Genomic DNA, 14,875 nt, shown 5'->3' on the forward strand with positions numbered 1-14,875 from the left:
AAAAAAAAAAAAAAAGTATTCTTTTTCTGCCCACCCTCACTCATAAAAAACAAAGTATGTGCTGTTGGAAAGGAGTTTACAGATGAGTTGCGGAAGGAAAGGTTTCAAAGTCCACTTTAAAAGCCGGCTGGTGAGGCTGGGAGGTGCCTGATCGTCATCACCTGTCCTTGGGCAGATACTTTCTGCCCTGTTGCCTGTTACTCAGTGTAGGAAGGAGATACCTGGCTCCACTCCCTAGAGACTGTCACAAGAGGAAGGAGAAAGAAGGGAGGGTGGGAAGGCTGTGGGAGCTTGCATGTGCTCCTTCAGAGAAGCCAGAGATGGCAGGAGACCCAATCTGTTTCCTAATTTATGTGTTCTCATTGTTGGTAGATGATGGGTGTCCTTCATGTGGATAATTACGATTGCTCTTAAAATATTACCTCAAATAAAGGGCATAGATTCTTGCATAAAATGAGTGCCTTGTCTCTTCTTAGTATTCCTACTGAACTATATATTCTATTTTATACTAATAGTGGAGATGAAATCTCTTGTGCTTTTTTCTAGCTTTATTAGGAGGCAGAACTAATTTTAAGGAAATGCTGAAAACAGGAATGCATTTGTTTCCCTGACTGTGTATAAGTGACTGAACTTAGGGCCGGTGTGAGGAGAAGGGAAATGAAAGGAGGGATGGATGACTACTCAGGTTTATTGAATACCACCATATGGCAGGAATGATTCTAGGGAGCAGGCAAGGTACTAAAATCATCTCCTCTAATTCCTCATACACTGAGGGAGGTAGGCATATTCCCACTTTACAGGTAAGGAAGCCAAGGCCCAAGGCCACATAGCTGAGGATGAAGCCGAGATTCAAACCTTGGCCTGACTCCAAAACTCCTGATCCTGCTTTAGAAAACATCAGTGTTGGGGAATTCCCTGGCAGTCCAGTGGTTAGGACTCCATGCTTCCACTGCAGGGGGCACGGGTTTGATCCCTGGTCAGGGAACTAAGACCCCACATTGCTGCATGGCATGGCATGGCAATCAATCAATCAATCATTCAATCATCTGGACATTTTCGGGGCACGAACCTGTGTCCCCTGCATCGGCAGGAGGACTCTCAACCACTGTGCCACCAGGGAAGCCCTGAACATTTTTTAAAAAAGAAAAAGAGGGACTTCCCTGGTGGCACAGTGGTTAAGAATCCACCTGCCAATGCAGGAGACACAGGTTCGAGCCCTGGTCTGGGAAGATCCCACATGCCGCGGAGCAGCTAAACCCATGCGCCACAACTACTGAGCCTGAGCTCTAGAGCCCGCGAGCCACAACTACTGAGCCCACATGCCACAACTACGGAAGCCCGCACACCTAGAGCCCATGCTCCAAAACAAGAGAAGCCACCCCAAGGAGAAGCCCGCACACCACAACGAAGAGTAGCCTCCGCTCGCCGCAACTAGAGAAAGCCAGCGCGCAGCAACAAAGACCCAACGCAGCCAAAAATAAATAAAATTTTAAAAATAAATAGATAAAAATAAATAAATAGATAAAGAAAAAGAAAAGAAGGGAAGAAGACATGTGTTAGAGAGGACTTGCACAGTTGCCAAAAGATACATGTTAACCTTCCAGGAGTAAAAACCACAGAGGTGACTGACGCTGATTTTCCTTCCCTGAACTAATAGGAGCTCCTACGCTATGCAGATCCCCCTGAACGATTTTTTTAGCATGAAAACTTTTAGTGGTTGCCTTAGAGCTTCTCTTCCTGCTTTGCTCACAGTTACAGTTCCTTAATTATATAAACAGAGTAGAACAATTCACAGCAAAGACTCCTTCCACCTGTGGCATATGTCTCCCAGTGTTCTCTTGCCCAGAGAAGCCGGTTCCTTCCTAACACACAAATTTGCTTAACTTTTTTTTTTTTTTTTTTAAAGAAAAGCAAGATCCGATTACCAAAATGACTCTTAAACTCTTCTCCAAACGTCACTGCAAAGGAAATGAAACTATTAAAAGACGATTGCTCTGTAATTCAGGAAATGGAATCAACTTGTTTGGAGCTATAAACAGGGGAGGACTTGCACTGCGCTGAGCCGCATATTGTGAGACCGAACAGTGCCCTGCTCCACAGTGACTTTATGGCAGAGGAGGCATGAGCTGGCTCTTCACAGCAACATGCAGCTCCTCTAACGCTTGCTTTTCTTTACTACCAACATTTACAATTCTCTGTACAAAATGAGACTATTCTGGCAGATGTCCACATTTTGGTGATAATTTTTTTTTTACTTTATTTCAATTTCATTACTGTTCCTATAATATTTGTGCAATGAAATATGTCTTTTTACTAAATAAAAGACTCTCAGATCTTGAGCATTAAGAATTACTGCAGGTAAATATTAATAATTGAGGTTACATGATAGGTACAGGAAGGTTCACTATACTGTTCTCTCTACTATTAGTATATATTCAAAATTTTTCTGTAATAAGTGGTTTAAAATATTTTTATCATTCAGATCAATTTAATTCACATTTTCTAAGTTCTTCCTATACTGCTTTGTCCAGAGATAACTGCCCTTCCTTGCCCCACCCACTAATCTAACACTGGTCAAATTTAGACACATTGGGCAATGAAAGAAAGGGAAGCGGGGTAAGCTGTGTTGGGCTCAAGAGCTCTGATCTGCTACCTCTTAGAATAATAAAGTCCATGATGAGAATAGCCATCACTCATGTTAGGTTCTAGATCGCTACTCTAACAGTAATTAATTGATGCAGACCAAGCAAGAAATGACACATCTTCTTTTTTTTTTCCTAAACAAAATTAGATCTAGCTCTAAACTGTCATTACCAGGGTTTTCAGGAAGTCCAATATCAGTGATTACAGGCCTGCACTTTTTAAGAAAATTTACTCAAAGCTTGTAAATAAGGCAACAAGATTGCTACTCGCTAGGCCCCAGACCTGTATAATAGCCACATGTAGCTACTGAGCCATTGAAATGTGGCCAGTGCTACTGAAGAATTGAATTGAGATGTGCTGTAAATGTAAAAAACACACTAGATTTTGAAGACATACCACAAAAAATAAATCTCAATAGCAGTCTATATTGTTACATGTTGAAACGATAACATTATAGATATACTGGTTTAAATAGAATATTTTATTTAAATTAATTTTACCTATTTTCCTCCCTTTTTTAATGCAATTACTAGAACATTTAAAGATATATGTGGACCATGGACCACATTATATTTCTACTGGCCAGTGCTCTCTAGAGTTTATAGGAAGTAACTTTGACTAATTGTTTACTCCTGATGAAGGCCCATCTGTGAAGTTAGCTCTTCGCCTGTAGATCATTAATAAGTTGAAGACTATTTCTGTTTATAACTAAAAGATAAGCTGGAAAGTTTTGATTTTATGACCCTTGTAAAACATTAAGTAGTTTTGTATCTAACCTGGTGGATTTCATTCATCAACATTTTATTTTCCTTAACAGTTTGACTAGACTCATCTCTGATGGTTGTACCAAGCAGAATCATTGTCATAACCCAAAAATGAGATTACTTTTGTCTCCAGAAATTCTCAAGCTATTTATGTACTTGGAGAGACTATTAGTGATTGTTCAAGTGATATAATGGATATAAATTTGAGTGTTACTTTGTGCACTATTTTATGCGTAGATTTAGAATTAGGCTTCACTAAATTGTCTTGCCTTTCTTTCCTAAAAGGATGGTGAAAAGGAAGTGAAAATATTGAATAATGCTGATACTGAATTACAGTTGTTTGCTTTATCTGCTCATGTATGTGTGTAAATAAAGGCAGAGGAACTATGATGTGTTTTAAAATTCCAGACCTTGTCCCCAAAGAAAACTTTACAAAGGTCCTCCTTCCCCATGCTGGGCCCACAGAAATGTCCTACCCTACACCATGGGACATGTGCTGTTGCCTTACCCTCATCCATAAGGAAAAGGGGTTTTTTTAATGAGCCCCTCATAAAAATATAGCAGAAGCCATCTTGACAGTAGCTGGGCTACTGTTTCCAGGTATACTGAACCCCTGTTTGTAGCCTGCTTGAACACTTGCTTTACTAACCCTTTTGAAATCGCATTTGGAATGGGGTGGCAAATAGGAGCCTGTTCTATCTTCCATTTGGCTATTTTTTGTTTGTTTGCTCACATAGTCAGCACGCTGCTGAGAGTCTAAGGAGACAAGACAGCAATAAAGGGAAGTGTGGAAGACTGAGGTCTAAGCTCCAGATCTCTTAGCTACCAAAGTAAATAAATAATACAGAGCTGCAGTCTAGGTGAGGGAGAACATCCAGACAAAGCTGAAGTCCCTTTTTCTCTTCTCTTTCGTATCTAGAGATTTGGGAAATTGCTATAATCATGAATTATTAGGCGTGTTTTATTTTATCAGGTTGGAATGAAATACAGAAACCTAATCCTGAAACCTGGGGGATCTATGGACGGCATGGACATGCTCCAGAATTTCTTGAAACGTGAGCCAAACCAAAAAGCGTTCCTAATGAGTAGAGGCCTGCATGCTCCTCCGTAAACTGGGGATCTTTGGGAGCAGTCCATGTCTGGAGGACAAGCTGACATCATCTTGTATTACTGGCCTGGAAACTGAAGGGAGTTTTGCAAATGAAAATGTAGATTTCTATTGACTTCCTTTTGTTTTTTGATTTGAAAAATTATACAGATGTAAATGGAATTATAAATACGGTGGCCTAAGAAAAGACCCATTAGAAAATAATTGTACTATAAAATTTCATAAAAATGGATTTGATTTCATTTTATAAAAGTTTCATATGAATGTAATTTGATTTTTTTACTGTTGGAATCTAGATTACTATTATAATCTAAGAATTTTTAAATTGAATCATATACATTATATACTTTGATCCTTCTTATATCTTGAAGTTTTGTATTTGGGATTTCTGAACTGATAAATGAATCACCACGTTCCTCTGTTAAATATTGTCTCGGAGCCTTGCATCCACTTTGACTCTGTCTCCCAGTAAAGTGTGACTGACCTTTTTGCCTGCGTACCTCAGGGCCAGGGGAATATGCCTCAGTAATGCATTTATCTTTGTATTTCAGGCCTCATGATTTCTAACTTTCTGCCACACTTGAATAATGTTACTCCAATTGGTTTAGTCTTTTCTGTCTAACGTCCAGTCAGAGAACACCAGAAAATTATGAGTTTTAACTGGAATTACCTAATGCATATTGCAGGTTTTAATATCTTGTATTAGAGAATTTTGGATCTTGGATTAGAGGTTCATTTCCACTTCAGCATACAAGAGTGTCAGCCTTTCTGCATATTTGCCAATTAGAACACTAAAGCAAGTCCAAGGACATTTTTCTCTTCTCATGTTTCTAATAAGTGGGAGGGACTTTGCCTCCTTTACTGTACCCCTCACCCTAAGTGGCAGGTAGACATGTCACAAGGTCTATCTCGAGTGCCACAGGAAGAGAGCTGAAGCTGATATGGAGCATAAAGAGTCCAGAAACTCCAGGAGAGGAGTGGGTTCTGCACAGAAGTGTTTGAGGACGGCTGCCCCAAGTGTTACATGTGCTTCAGCTCAGCCATGGCGAGGAGGCTCTTCCATGGCTTATTTTGTCTGGTGATTGTAAGTGAACCTTTGGATCACTTTAATTCTCTTTACTGTGGGCCTAAATTCCAATTCTGCAGCAGACCAGGAAACTCACATACTTATTTTTCCTCTAGGAGTCTACTCAATGAAGAAACCAAAACAGGATAATTTTTTTTAATTAAAAAAAACTAACTTTGAATGTATGCATTCTTCACAGGACTTCTAATTGTTGTCCAGTGTGTACCTGACGTGTGACTTTGCTGGCCAGGAACAAAATTAGAACCTTTCCACTCTCTAGTCCAAATGGACTTTGTGCTAAATTAAAAAAAATATTATGCTGCATAGTCAAACTGTAGACATCAGGAAAAATCAAGAGCTATAGAGACACAGAAGAAAATTCAGATTATTATTGTCAAGCAAATACCCTTAACATCACAGGAAATCCCACCCTCCCTTCTGAGACAATTGCCTGGCCCTCTCTCCCCGACATTTGTTCAGCATCACCACCTCAGGTCCGTGAAGCTGTTTTTTTTGGGGGGGGAGGGGGTTGGTCTGAGCAATGTATGATACTTTTCTCGTATTTGTTTTTTTCCAGACTGTTCTGTCTTCCAGTTTCAGGCAAAAACTCTCTTCAGCTTTTTCTATCGCCCAATGCGTCTCCTTAACAATAACTTTATCATTTTAAATCTCAACTTATTTCACATGGAAAAACTAATACTTGGTGTGAAAAAGGCTGCACACAATAAAATTACATTATTATCCATGAGAATGAACTCACATTTCTTTCATACTTTAATGTTAAAACTGAAATGCATAAGAAAACAAAAGTGCTGTGGTGTTCTTTTTATTTAGAGTTCACATCCAGTATTTAGAATCTACCGAAGAACATAATGTCCATCGACAGATGAATGGATAAAGAAGATGTAGTACATATATACAATGGAATACTACTCAGTCGTAAAAAAGAATGAAATAATGCCATTTGCAGCAACATGGATGCAACTAGAGATTATCATAGTAAGTGAAGTAAGTCAGAAAGACAAAGACAAATACTACATTTTATGACTTATAGGTGGAATCTAAAATATGACACAAATGAACCTATGAAACAGAAACAGAATCGTGGACATAGAGAACAGACTGGTGGTTGCCAAGGGGGAGGGGGTTGGGGGAGGGGTGAAGTGAGAAGTTGGGGTCAAAGTAATAGATAAGGTATACAAAATCTAAACCATATAGTTAAGGCTAGGAGACTAAATTTTATTTGTATGTTTTATAGAATTTTGAAATAAAGCCAAAGTCTAGAGACCCAGTGGTATGGTCTTAAAGATTTAAAACTAATCAGCTAACTTGTAATTGTTGCGTAATCTACCAAGCTTCTTGAGAAATTGGAAATTATCTCCTCCATAACATCCTCCTAAGACAGACTTCCTTTTTGATTTGCACTGCTTCACTCATTGATTTATAAATGCAATATATGTATAACTAAATCACTTTGCTATACAGCAGAAATTAACACAACATTGTAAATCAACTATACTTCAATAAAAAAGTTAAAAAAATCTTTAAAAATAAAATCTACCAAAGAACAGCAATAAAATCAAATACTCATCAAGAAATATTCTCTAACATAATTCAAAACTAAGGACCTATTTTTTAAAGCCTTTTTGAATGTGGCCATCCGCTTCTTTTTTTCCTAGATCAGAACATAGAGTGTCGGTGAGTATTCTGAATGGTGGAAAACTATAAAAATTGTAATTCACGAACCTACACTTCAGATTTATGGACTGACACACATATAATAAAGTCTCCCTGGTTGTTGATCCAGGAGATTTGGGCCTGTTTCAGGTTTTAGGGCAGTCGTCATTTCACTGAGGGCAAGTTCTTAAACATCTTAGGTGTGGTAGGTTTGGTTCCTAAAGGTTTAATTTTAAGATGCTACAGAGAAGAGAAAGAAAAGTCCTAATGTAATGCCACCTAATATAGATTTTTTTTCCTCTAGTACAAATGTTGTGTGTTACCTAAAGAACTAAAAATTCTCTTGAAGAGTATTTACACCAAAATCTTGTCTTTCTAAACTACTATGATGAAGGGTAGCTCTTTACACCTGACAAACAGCATTGTGTAAGAGACCAAAATCAAAAAAATAGCAGAAAACAGCTCTTAAAAGTTTTTGATACCGTGATTTTTTATTTGTAGAGAATTTACCTTAATTAGTAGGGAATGACTTAACTTTCTACTTTACCATTTTGCCTTTAGCCTTTGTGTAGAAATTAAGGTGTATAGTGATCCTGCCTCCCCAGTGAATCTGCTGGTTTGTTTATGACCATTTTTAATTTTTTCCTTTTCTGGCATTTAAAAGAAGAATTTTTCATGCTTGGAGAAAATTTAATTAAAATACTAATCCCCCAAATTGGGTCTCAGCATAGTTAACTGATCCCCAAAGAGTATTAAAAGAGAAACCCTATCCCATCTGACTAGATGCAATGACCAAGGTTTCTTTCTTCCCTCCCTCAACACAACATTATTACAGTTATGTCTCTCATCTGAAACTGGATAGCCCTTCAAAACTGAATATGCCTTCTCTTATGAACATTTGATGAGAATAAAAGCAAAAAAGATATACATGCTTTCATTTTCTTTGAAAAGCAGTCAATGTCCAAAGTTTTCTTTTTCAGTTTATTTTTAATGGAGAAATTTCCACTAGAAACAAATCCACCTAAGTGATTATCTAGTACCAACTGTATCAAGGTAAAGGGTAAAGATTATAAAATCTAAATACTAGGTTAAGGTAGCCTTTTCCAACATACCCACAATAATGCTATATAAATGGATACTTGTTAAAAATTTTTTGAAAAATTGGGGTAATGAACACAACAACCCTTCAAATACCCCCCTCCAGTGAATGATTCTTGAGTTTTTATTTCACTGCATTTACCTTGTAGTTCCCTTTCCTGGTAAAATATAGGTCCAGTGCATCTGGTCCACTATGTATGTACAAGGGAAGAGGTGAATATGACCCGGGCTCTCTTGTTTCTGCCCATATGATCTGAAACCCATTCTAGCTGCTTATTTCATAGAGCTTGGGGGCTCACCTAAAATTTTACTGCCATGATAAAATGTCACTAGCATTTGTTGTTAGAGACACTGTATGGCTTAGAATGGTTTAAAGGTATGGTGTTCACTGAATCCAACAAGACACTTGACGCCTTGATGGATGTCTTTTAAGGCTAAGATGAAGGATATGACAGGGTAATCGTTAGCCAGCTGGATTTCAAGCTATTGAAACAACCTGAATGAGCTGAATAATGATTCACATTGCACTGAGGGAAATTTCCAGTCCTTTGGATGAAAACACAAAGCATCCTATAGAAGGTATTATCAAATTTACAGATAACAGCTGGAATGATTACATATGATGACACTTGAAACTATTTCAGTGCTGAGACAAATTTAAGATGAAATTGGACCCATTCCATTGCCAAGGTGATAGGAGGGGAAACCTGACTTGATAGAGGTACACTCAAGAAAAAAAAAACCTGTAATTTTTATTTGACCAAGTTCTAGTATAAGCTCACAGTACTGCACACCTTGGGAGGGGACAGGAGGCGAGAACTAAAGCCTTGTAAAAGTGGGTTGATGGAAGAATGTGTCCAGATCAAAAGAAAAGCCCCACTGGACTCCAGTGTGTTAAGATCAATCACGGCTAGAATATCGTGTTCTAATTGAGGTGTTGCATTTTAAGCAGACTTTGGCCAAGTATTACCATGTTTGGAAGAGTAGGAAAAGGAGGGTGATATGAAAATACTTCTCAAGAGCAATACATAAAAGAATTAAGGGAAATTCAATCTGGAGATGAATTCAGACATGCAAGTGATAACTTTTCAAATACTTGAAGAATATGGAAGAGAGAATAGAGTTATTCTTCACTGTTTCAAGTGCCAAAGCTTTAGAAAAATGGTTGGAAAATATAAGAAGACTTTAGCTCAGTATGAGGAAGCAGTTTCTAATAATTATTGTTGATTACAAATACATTCCGCTGCTATTAATGTGTTCAAACAAAGCCTGTGGCCGCCAGGAGTGTTAAAGAGGGAATTCCTCCTTTGAGTAGATGTTCGTACCAGATCAGCTTTGAGGTCTCCTCCAAAGTTTAAGATGCAACAAATAGTCATCAGAAAAATATTACTCAGGTGAAAGAAATGTTTACAATGCTGGATCTTAGAAATGGCATTTAGATGATTGCAGCTCCTTTATACTATAGGGATGTAGTTTAAGCATTGCCTTATTCCACATTCATGATCAGCCAGTGTTTATCCAGACATTATTACCAGTTTTCTGGTGGATAATCTGGTAACTGAGAATGGGAGGTTAAGAGCCGTATTTGACCATAAGAAAGCCAAAAGCTCTCACAGAATGAATGAATAAGGTTCTTTTTCTCCCTTTTAGAGAATTTACAGTTGCTCTCTGTCCATTCCACCCACTGCTATCTTCATCACACATACACAGAGGCAAAAATCTAACTCAAATATCCAGTTTATTATGCATGCATTCCACCACATTGCCATCTCTTTGGGTCATTATTTCTATCTCCTGTCCTCCACAGTCCTTGGCTCATAGGGAATAGACCATAAATGTTAAGTAAACATACCTTCTTTAAGATTACTTTTTGCTATAAGGATACATTTTTCTACTGCAAAATATCTAATTTATAAATGAATCTAAAACGACATAGATTCTTTTTACACCTTCCGCAAGAAGAGACTCTTTTCCTTAGTATACTGAAAAAGTTTCTGTGTGAAGTAGATGGAAGAAACATGCATTTTGTAAAAGAAAAATTAAGGAGTGGAGAATGTTTCTAAAGAGTCCTCCACTTCTCTCTCTAATTATGTTCTAAACCTCGGAATTTCTTAATGTAGAAGCCCTGGTTCCCTAGAAGATCTACGAAAGGAGGAAGGGAACAGATGTCCATGACTGCCCTGAAATTATGTTGAAATTTTTGTGTACATGGATAAGTGCAACTTTTCTGGGGAAAGGATCCCTAGCATTAATCAGAAAATTTTAAGAACTACTGTCTTAATTTTTTTCAGACTTTTGTTTTTTAATTCAATTTGAAGACTATAAAGTACCCATTATGTATCAGGTGCTGTGCCTGGTACTGAGGATACAAAAATGACAGAAAACCTTGAACTCAAGTTGCTCACAATATATGAGGAAGGCAATTAAGTTCATAATACGTCGAGAAATTATAAAAGAAAGGTATGTTTAAAAAGCTTTTCTGCTGTTTTTCCCCAATACTCGTTGACTCCATTGTACAATTAGAACTTTGTGCCACAAAATTTTACAATTACCATGCCACCTGCCACCAGAGACTTATTTCTAACATAATGATTGATTTTCTCTTTTCAGCATGTCAACAGTGGGATTAAATGGTGTTCTATCTGTTATCCAAGAGTTTTTTAGACTCTGTGGCTAAAGGGCTAATAAATAAGAGATGAAAATGTTCAATCTAACCATTTTTATGTATTGTGTTTAAATGGTTATAAACCTCTAGCCATTAGAGGAATGGGTGTGGGACTCTTCTTGACCTGATAAATATTGTATACCCAAGAGGCATTGGTACATCCTGTAAATCTAGAAGACAGGCTAAGATGACCATTGAGCTGTTTAGAGAAGGTCCAGAATTAGTCAAGATTCCTTACTTCCTTCTCCCATCAGTGTTGTTCATGTTTGTTTACTACCAATAAGAGCCAAAGGAAAAGCACCCAACTCTTCAATCCCTCACTGTCTATTATTTATAACCTCCTTATATGAGGAGAGCAACTAATTAAGCATTAGATCAATGAAAGACTATAAAAACTTCAGAGTTCCAGGGTTCGTGACAAGGACTGGAACTAGACTTTCAACTTACGCCTCATTTTCTTGTGTAAATGTACAGTAATTTATTTAATCAATTCCCTGTCAATGAACTTTTATGTCATTTTCACTCTTTGGACACATCTGTCAGTTTAGCTATTAAATTCTTAAAAGTGTAATTCCTGATTCAAAGGGTAGAGACACTTTAAATGTTGACATATATTGTCCAATTAGAGCCCTGTTTCTTAATACTGTTTACTACAATTGTTTAACATCGAGGCAGTCACAAAAGATAAATGAGGAAAAGTGATTAGCCAGCAAAGCAAAATATCTGGCGTGACATCATTTATATTGCTTTCTTTCCCCATTGGGTGATGAGGACTAAAGGTTACTTCTTTTAGAAAATGGTAGGAGTGATTCCAGACAGGAATTTTCTTTCTCTATTGATGATTGGGTGGGTCCCAAAAGGAATGTAAGACTTTATCCCAGAACAAAGCCATCATCAGTCCTTTTGTATTCAGGGCAAAGTGGGGAAAACCAAAAGATCCATTTTGTCATCCCTGTCTCAAATCAGATGCCTTTCTGTGGTCTTAAACGTTTGTGTGACTGATAAGTGGGACCTCTGTTGTAATTCACAATGCAGTCACTGTTCTAAACATGTACATGGCCCACTCTGTCTCAGCTTCGATTATAAAATCTTCAGCCAGAGGCTATTATCCTCTGTTTTGTTCTGTCAGTGACACAGTTAGCCAGTGAATTTCCAACTGGGATCAGGTGGCAAGAGAGAAATTTCTCACACTTCATCTCTCAAGCTTTTATACACCCCAGGACATTTCCTCCTTTGGGGGGCCCCTGATTGTGGAAATTCCGTATATGTCTGTGCAGAACACATGAGAGCTCTCAAAGATTTGGCTTCTTGCTTAACTCATCAACCAAATTTTAAGTAAGATTACACACTTGTTCCAGGAAAGCCAGACTGCTACCTGGTTGACCCTTAGCCGCTGAAGTTCAGATTAAGGGGGGAAAAAAAAATCACTAAGCCCTGGTTAAACTTTTTTAGCCCTAGTTTAACTTTTCCCTAGTTGAAACCAACCTGTGTTATAAGGGTGCTGTGTATTTGGGTTAAAGTCTACAAAGATCTTAGTAGTCGCTCTGACTACCTAATAAATTTCTCAGGGCCCTATCAGGATCCAGCCAGGGCGTGTTAGGTCAACAACACACTGTTTTCTGTGGTGCCAGTAGACAAAATGTCAGTACGCCTGCTGCATTCCTCTGGGATAACAGAAATGAAGTCATTACATTAGAAAATGAATCATGTGCCTAAGGTACACTTCTCACCCTGAACACACTGACTCTCCCAGGTTAAGGTCACTAATCCGTCAGCCGGAAGTAGCCAGAAGAGAGTGAGGTGGAAGTGTCACTCAAGGAGCGTTGAGGTTTATGATATTTGAGATGGTAATGACAGTGGCTGGTGTGGAGGCTGAAGTTTAAATGTGTCTATCAGAAGGTAAATGCTGAGAGATCAGTGTTAGAATGGAGAGCCGAGAACTTCACAGCTAGGAGGGCTGGCTGTGAACTAGGGCAATTTTAGACATCAAAGGGGGAGCACTAATATTCAAGAGAAGAAAGTATTGTGTTTCAAGGACCTACTTGATTAACAAACTATTATTATAATTCAAGAGGAGTAGGGGAAGTTTTACTTTTCAAAAATAATATAGGAGAATATCTAAAACCAAAATTTTTTCAGGTCTTAACTAAGCTTTAATAATAAAAGGTATGAATTAGAAGGAACTCCTAAATACTTCCTTATTACCTGTTATGTATTAAAAGTTTTGTAGTCATGTTTTTTTTCTCCCCAAAGGTCATGTGAAGACCCCGACTTTTTTTTCTTTTTGGCAGCATTGGGTCTTCGTTGTTGCACACGGGCATTCTCTAGCTGTGGTGCGCAGGCTTCGCTTGGTGCGGAGCACGGGCTCTAGGCGCACGGGCTCAATAGTTGTGGCGCACAGGCTTAGTTATTCCGCGGCATGTGGGATCTTGCAGCATGTGGGATCTTCCCAGACCAGGGCTGGAACCCACGTCCCCTGAAGTGGCAGGCGGATTCTTAACCACTGCGCCACCAGGGAAGCCCTGTAGTCATGTTTTAATGGACCATTACCAAAGGCGACCTTACTGTGCATGCCAGAAAAATCTAGCTGTCATCTTGAGACTCTAGAGGAAGCATAAAAGGAACTATCGGGCAAACTCGACAACAGTTTGTAACATTCCTAAACAGCCTAATCAATAAATAAAAGGACAAAATGATGTCACTGAACCCTCTAGGAACCTATAATCAACGGAAAAAACTCAGAAATTATCCTTTTTTAAAAAGTGAAGTATAGTTGATTTACAATGTTGTATTAATTTCTGCTGTACAGCAAAGTGACTCAGTTATATATACATATATACACACACATTCTTTTTTCTGTTCTTTTCCATTATGGTTTATCTCAGGATATTGGACACAGTTCTCTGTGCTATACAGTAGGACCTTGTTGTTTATCCATTCTCTATGTAATAGTTTGCATCTACTAACCCCAAACTCCCAATCCATCCCTCCCCCACCCCCTCCCCCTTGTCAACCAGAAGTCTGTTCTCTATGTCTGTGAGTCTGTTTCTGTTTTGTAGATTGGTTCATTTGTGCCATATTTCAGATTCCACATATAAGTGATATCATATGGTATTTGTCTTTCTCTTTCTGACTTACTTCACTTAGTATGATAATCTCTAGTTGCATCCATGTTGCTGCAAATTGCATTATTTCTTTCTTTTTATGACTGAGTAGTATTCGGAGATTGTCATTTTTATCATGACTTTGATCTTGAATATTTCTTTTTGCCCACAAAGCTCACACTGCACCTCTACCTCTCCTACGCGTTCTCACTTACACCGCATTCTTTGAGGAAAGAAAATACAGTTTCAGGTTGGGTGTTTCTTTTGATGCTAAGATGCTTCAAAGGTAAGTGTAGAAAATGAGAGAAATACATGTTTATTCCTTTCCCGTCTGGATTTTGCAAAGCAAACTACAAGAGAAAACAGTCCATTCTCAATCAGTGTGCATTTGTTCCCTCCTGTCTCTCTCATTCTGCTCAGGATTAAATGTTCCCCTTGTGCTCAACCAAAATGGAAATATGATCTCATGTGTGTTTATTGTGGTGCCTTTGTATTTCCTAGGCCAATAGGGGGTAAATTTTGATTTACTGACATTACTTCGTCCCCCAAACACAGGGAAATTCTTCAGGGAGCTTGCTGTAAGCGTCTCCAAGTGCAGCCGAATCTCTTAGGTAGACACTGTATAAAACTAGAGTGATGCTTTAAGATGGTAAAGGGACATCATTCAGTAGTGCCATCGCCACACTCCAAGAGCAAGTCCAAGTATTCTACCAGACAGGGTTGCCAAATACTAATCAGACTAACTGGTTA

General features: G+C 38.3%; 1 protein-coding gene and 1 long non-coding RNA gene across 6 annotated transcripts in view; both read left to right on the forward strand.

Annotated features, from left to right (window-relative positions):
* The window catches only part of NLN (neurolysin), a 104,237-nt gene extending 97,918 nt beyond the window's left edge, over nt 1-6,319 (forward strand). For all 5 annotated transcript variants that reach the window (XM_007103299.3, XM_007103303.4, XM_028492943.1 and 2 more), the window contains one exon: nt 4,381-6,319. In XM_007103299.3, the coding sequence (XP_007103361.1) occupies nt 4,381-4,518 (138 nt within the window). In that variant the 3' untranslated portion in view covers nt 4,519-6,319. The remainder of the gene's footprint in view (nt 1-4,380) is intronic.
* Nucleotides 6,320-6,421: 102 nt separating this feature from the next.
* LOC129392293 (uncharacterized) lies at nt 6,422-14,552 on the forward strand. The gene is made up of 3 exons (XR_008617988.1): nt 6,422-6,580; nt 10,648-10,816; nt 14,300-14,552. It is a non-coding gene; the product is annotated as an uncharacterized lncRNA (long non-coding RNA).
* Nucleotides 14,553-14,875: the final 323 nt, after the last annotated feature.

Source organism: Physeter macrocephalus, chromosome 8 (genome assembly GCF_002837175.3).
Source record: "Physeter macrocephalus isolate SW-GA chromosome 8, ASM283717v5, whole genome shotgun sequence".
In the NCBI taxonomy this organism is placed as follows: domain Eukaryota; kingdom Metazoa; phylum Chordata; class Mammalia; order Artiodactyla; family Physeteridae; genus Physeter; species Physeter macrocephalus.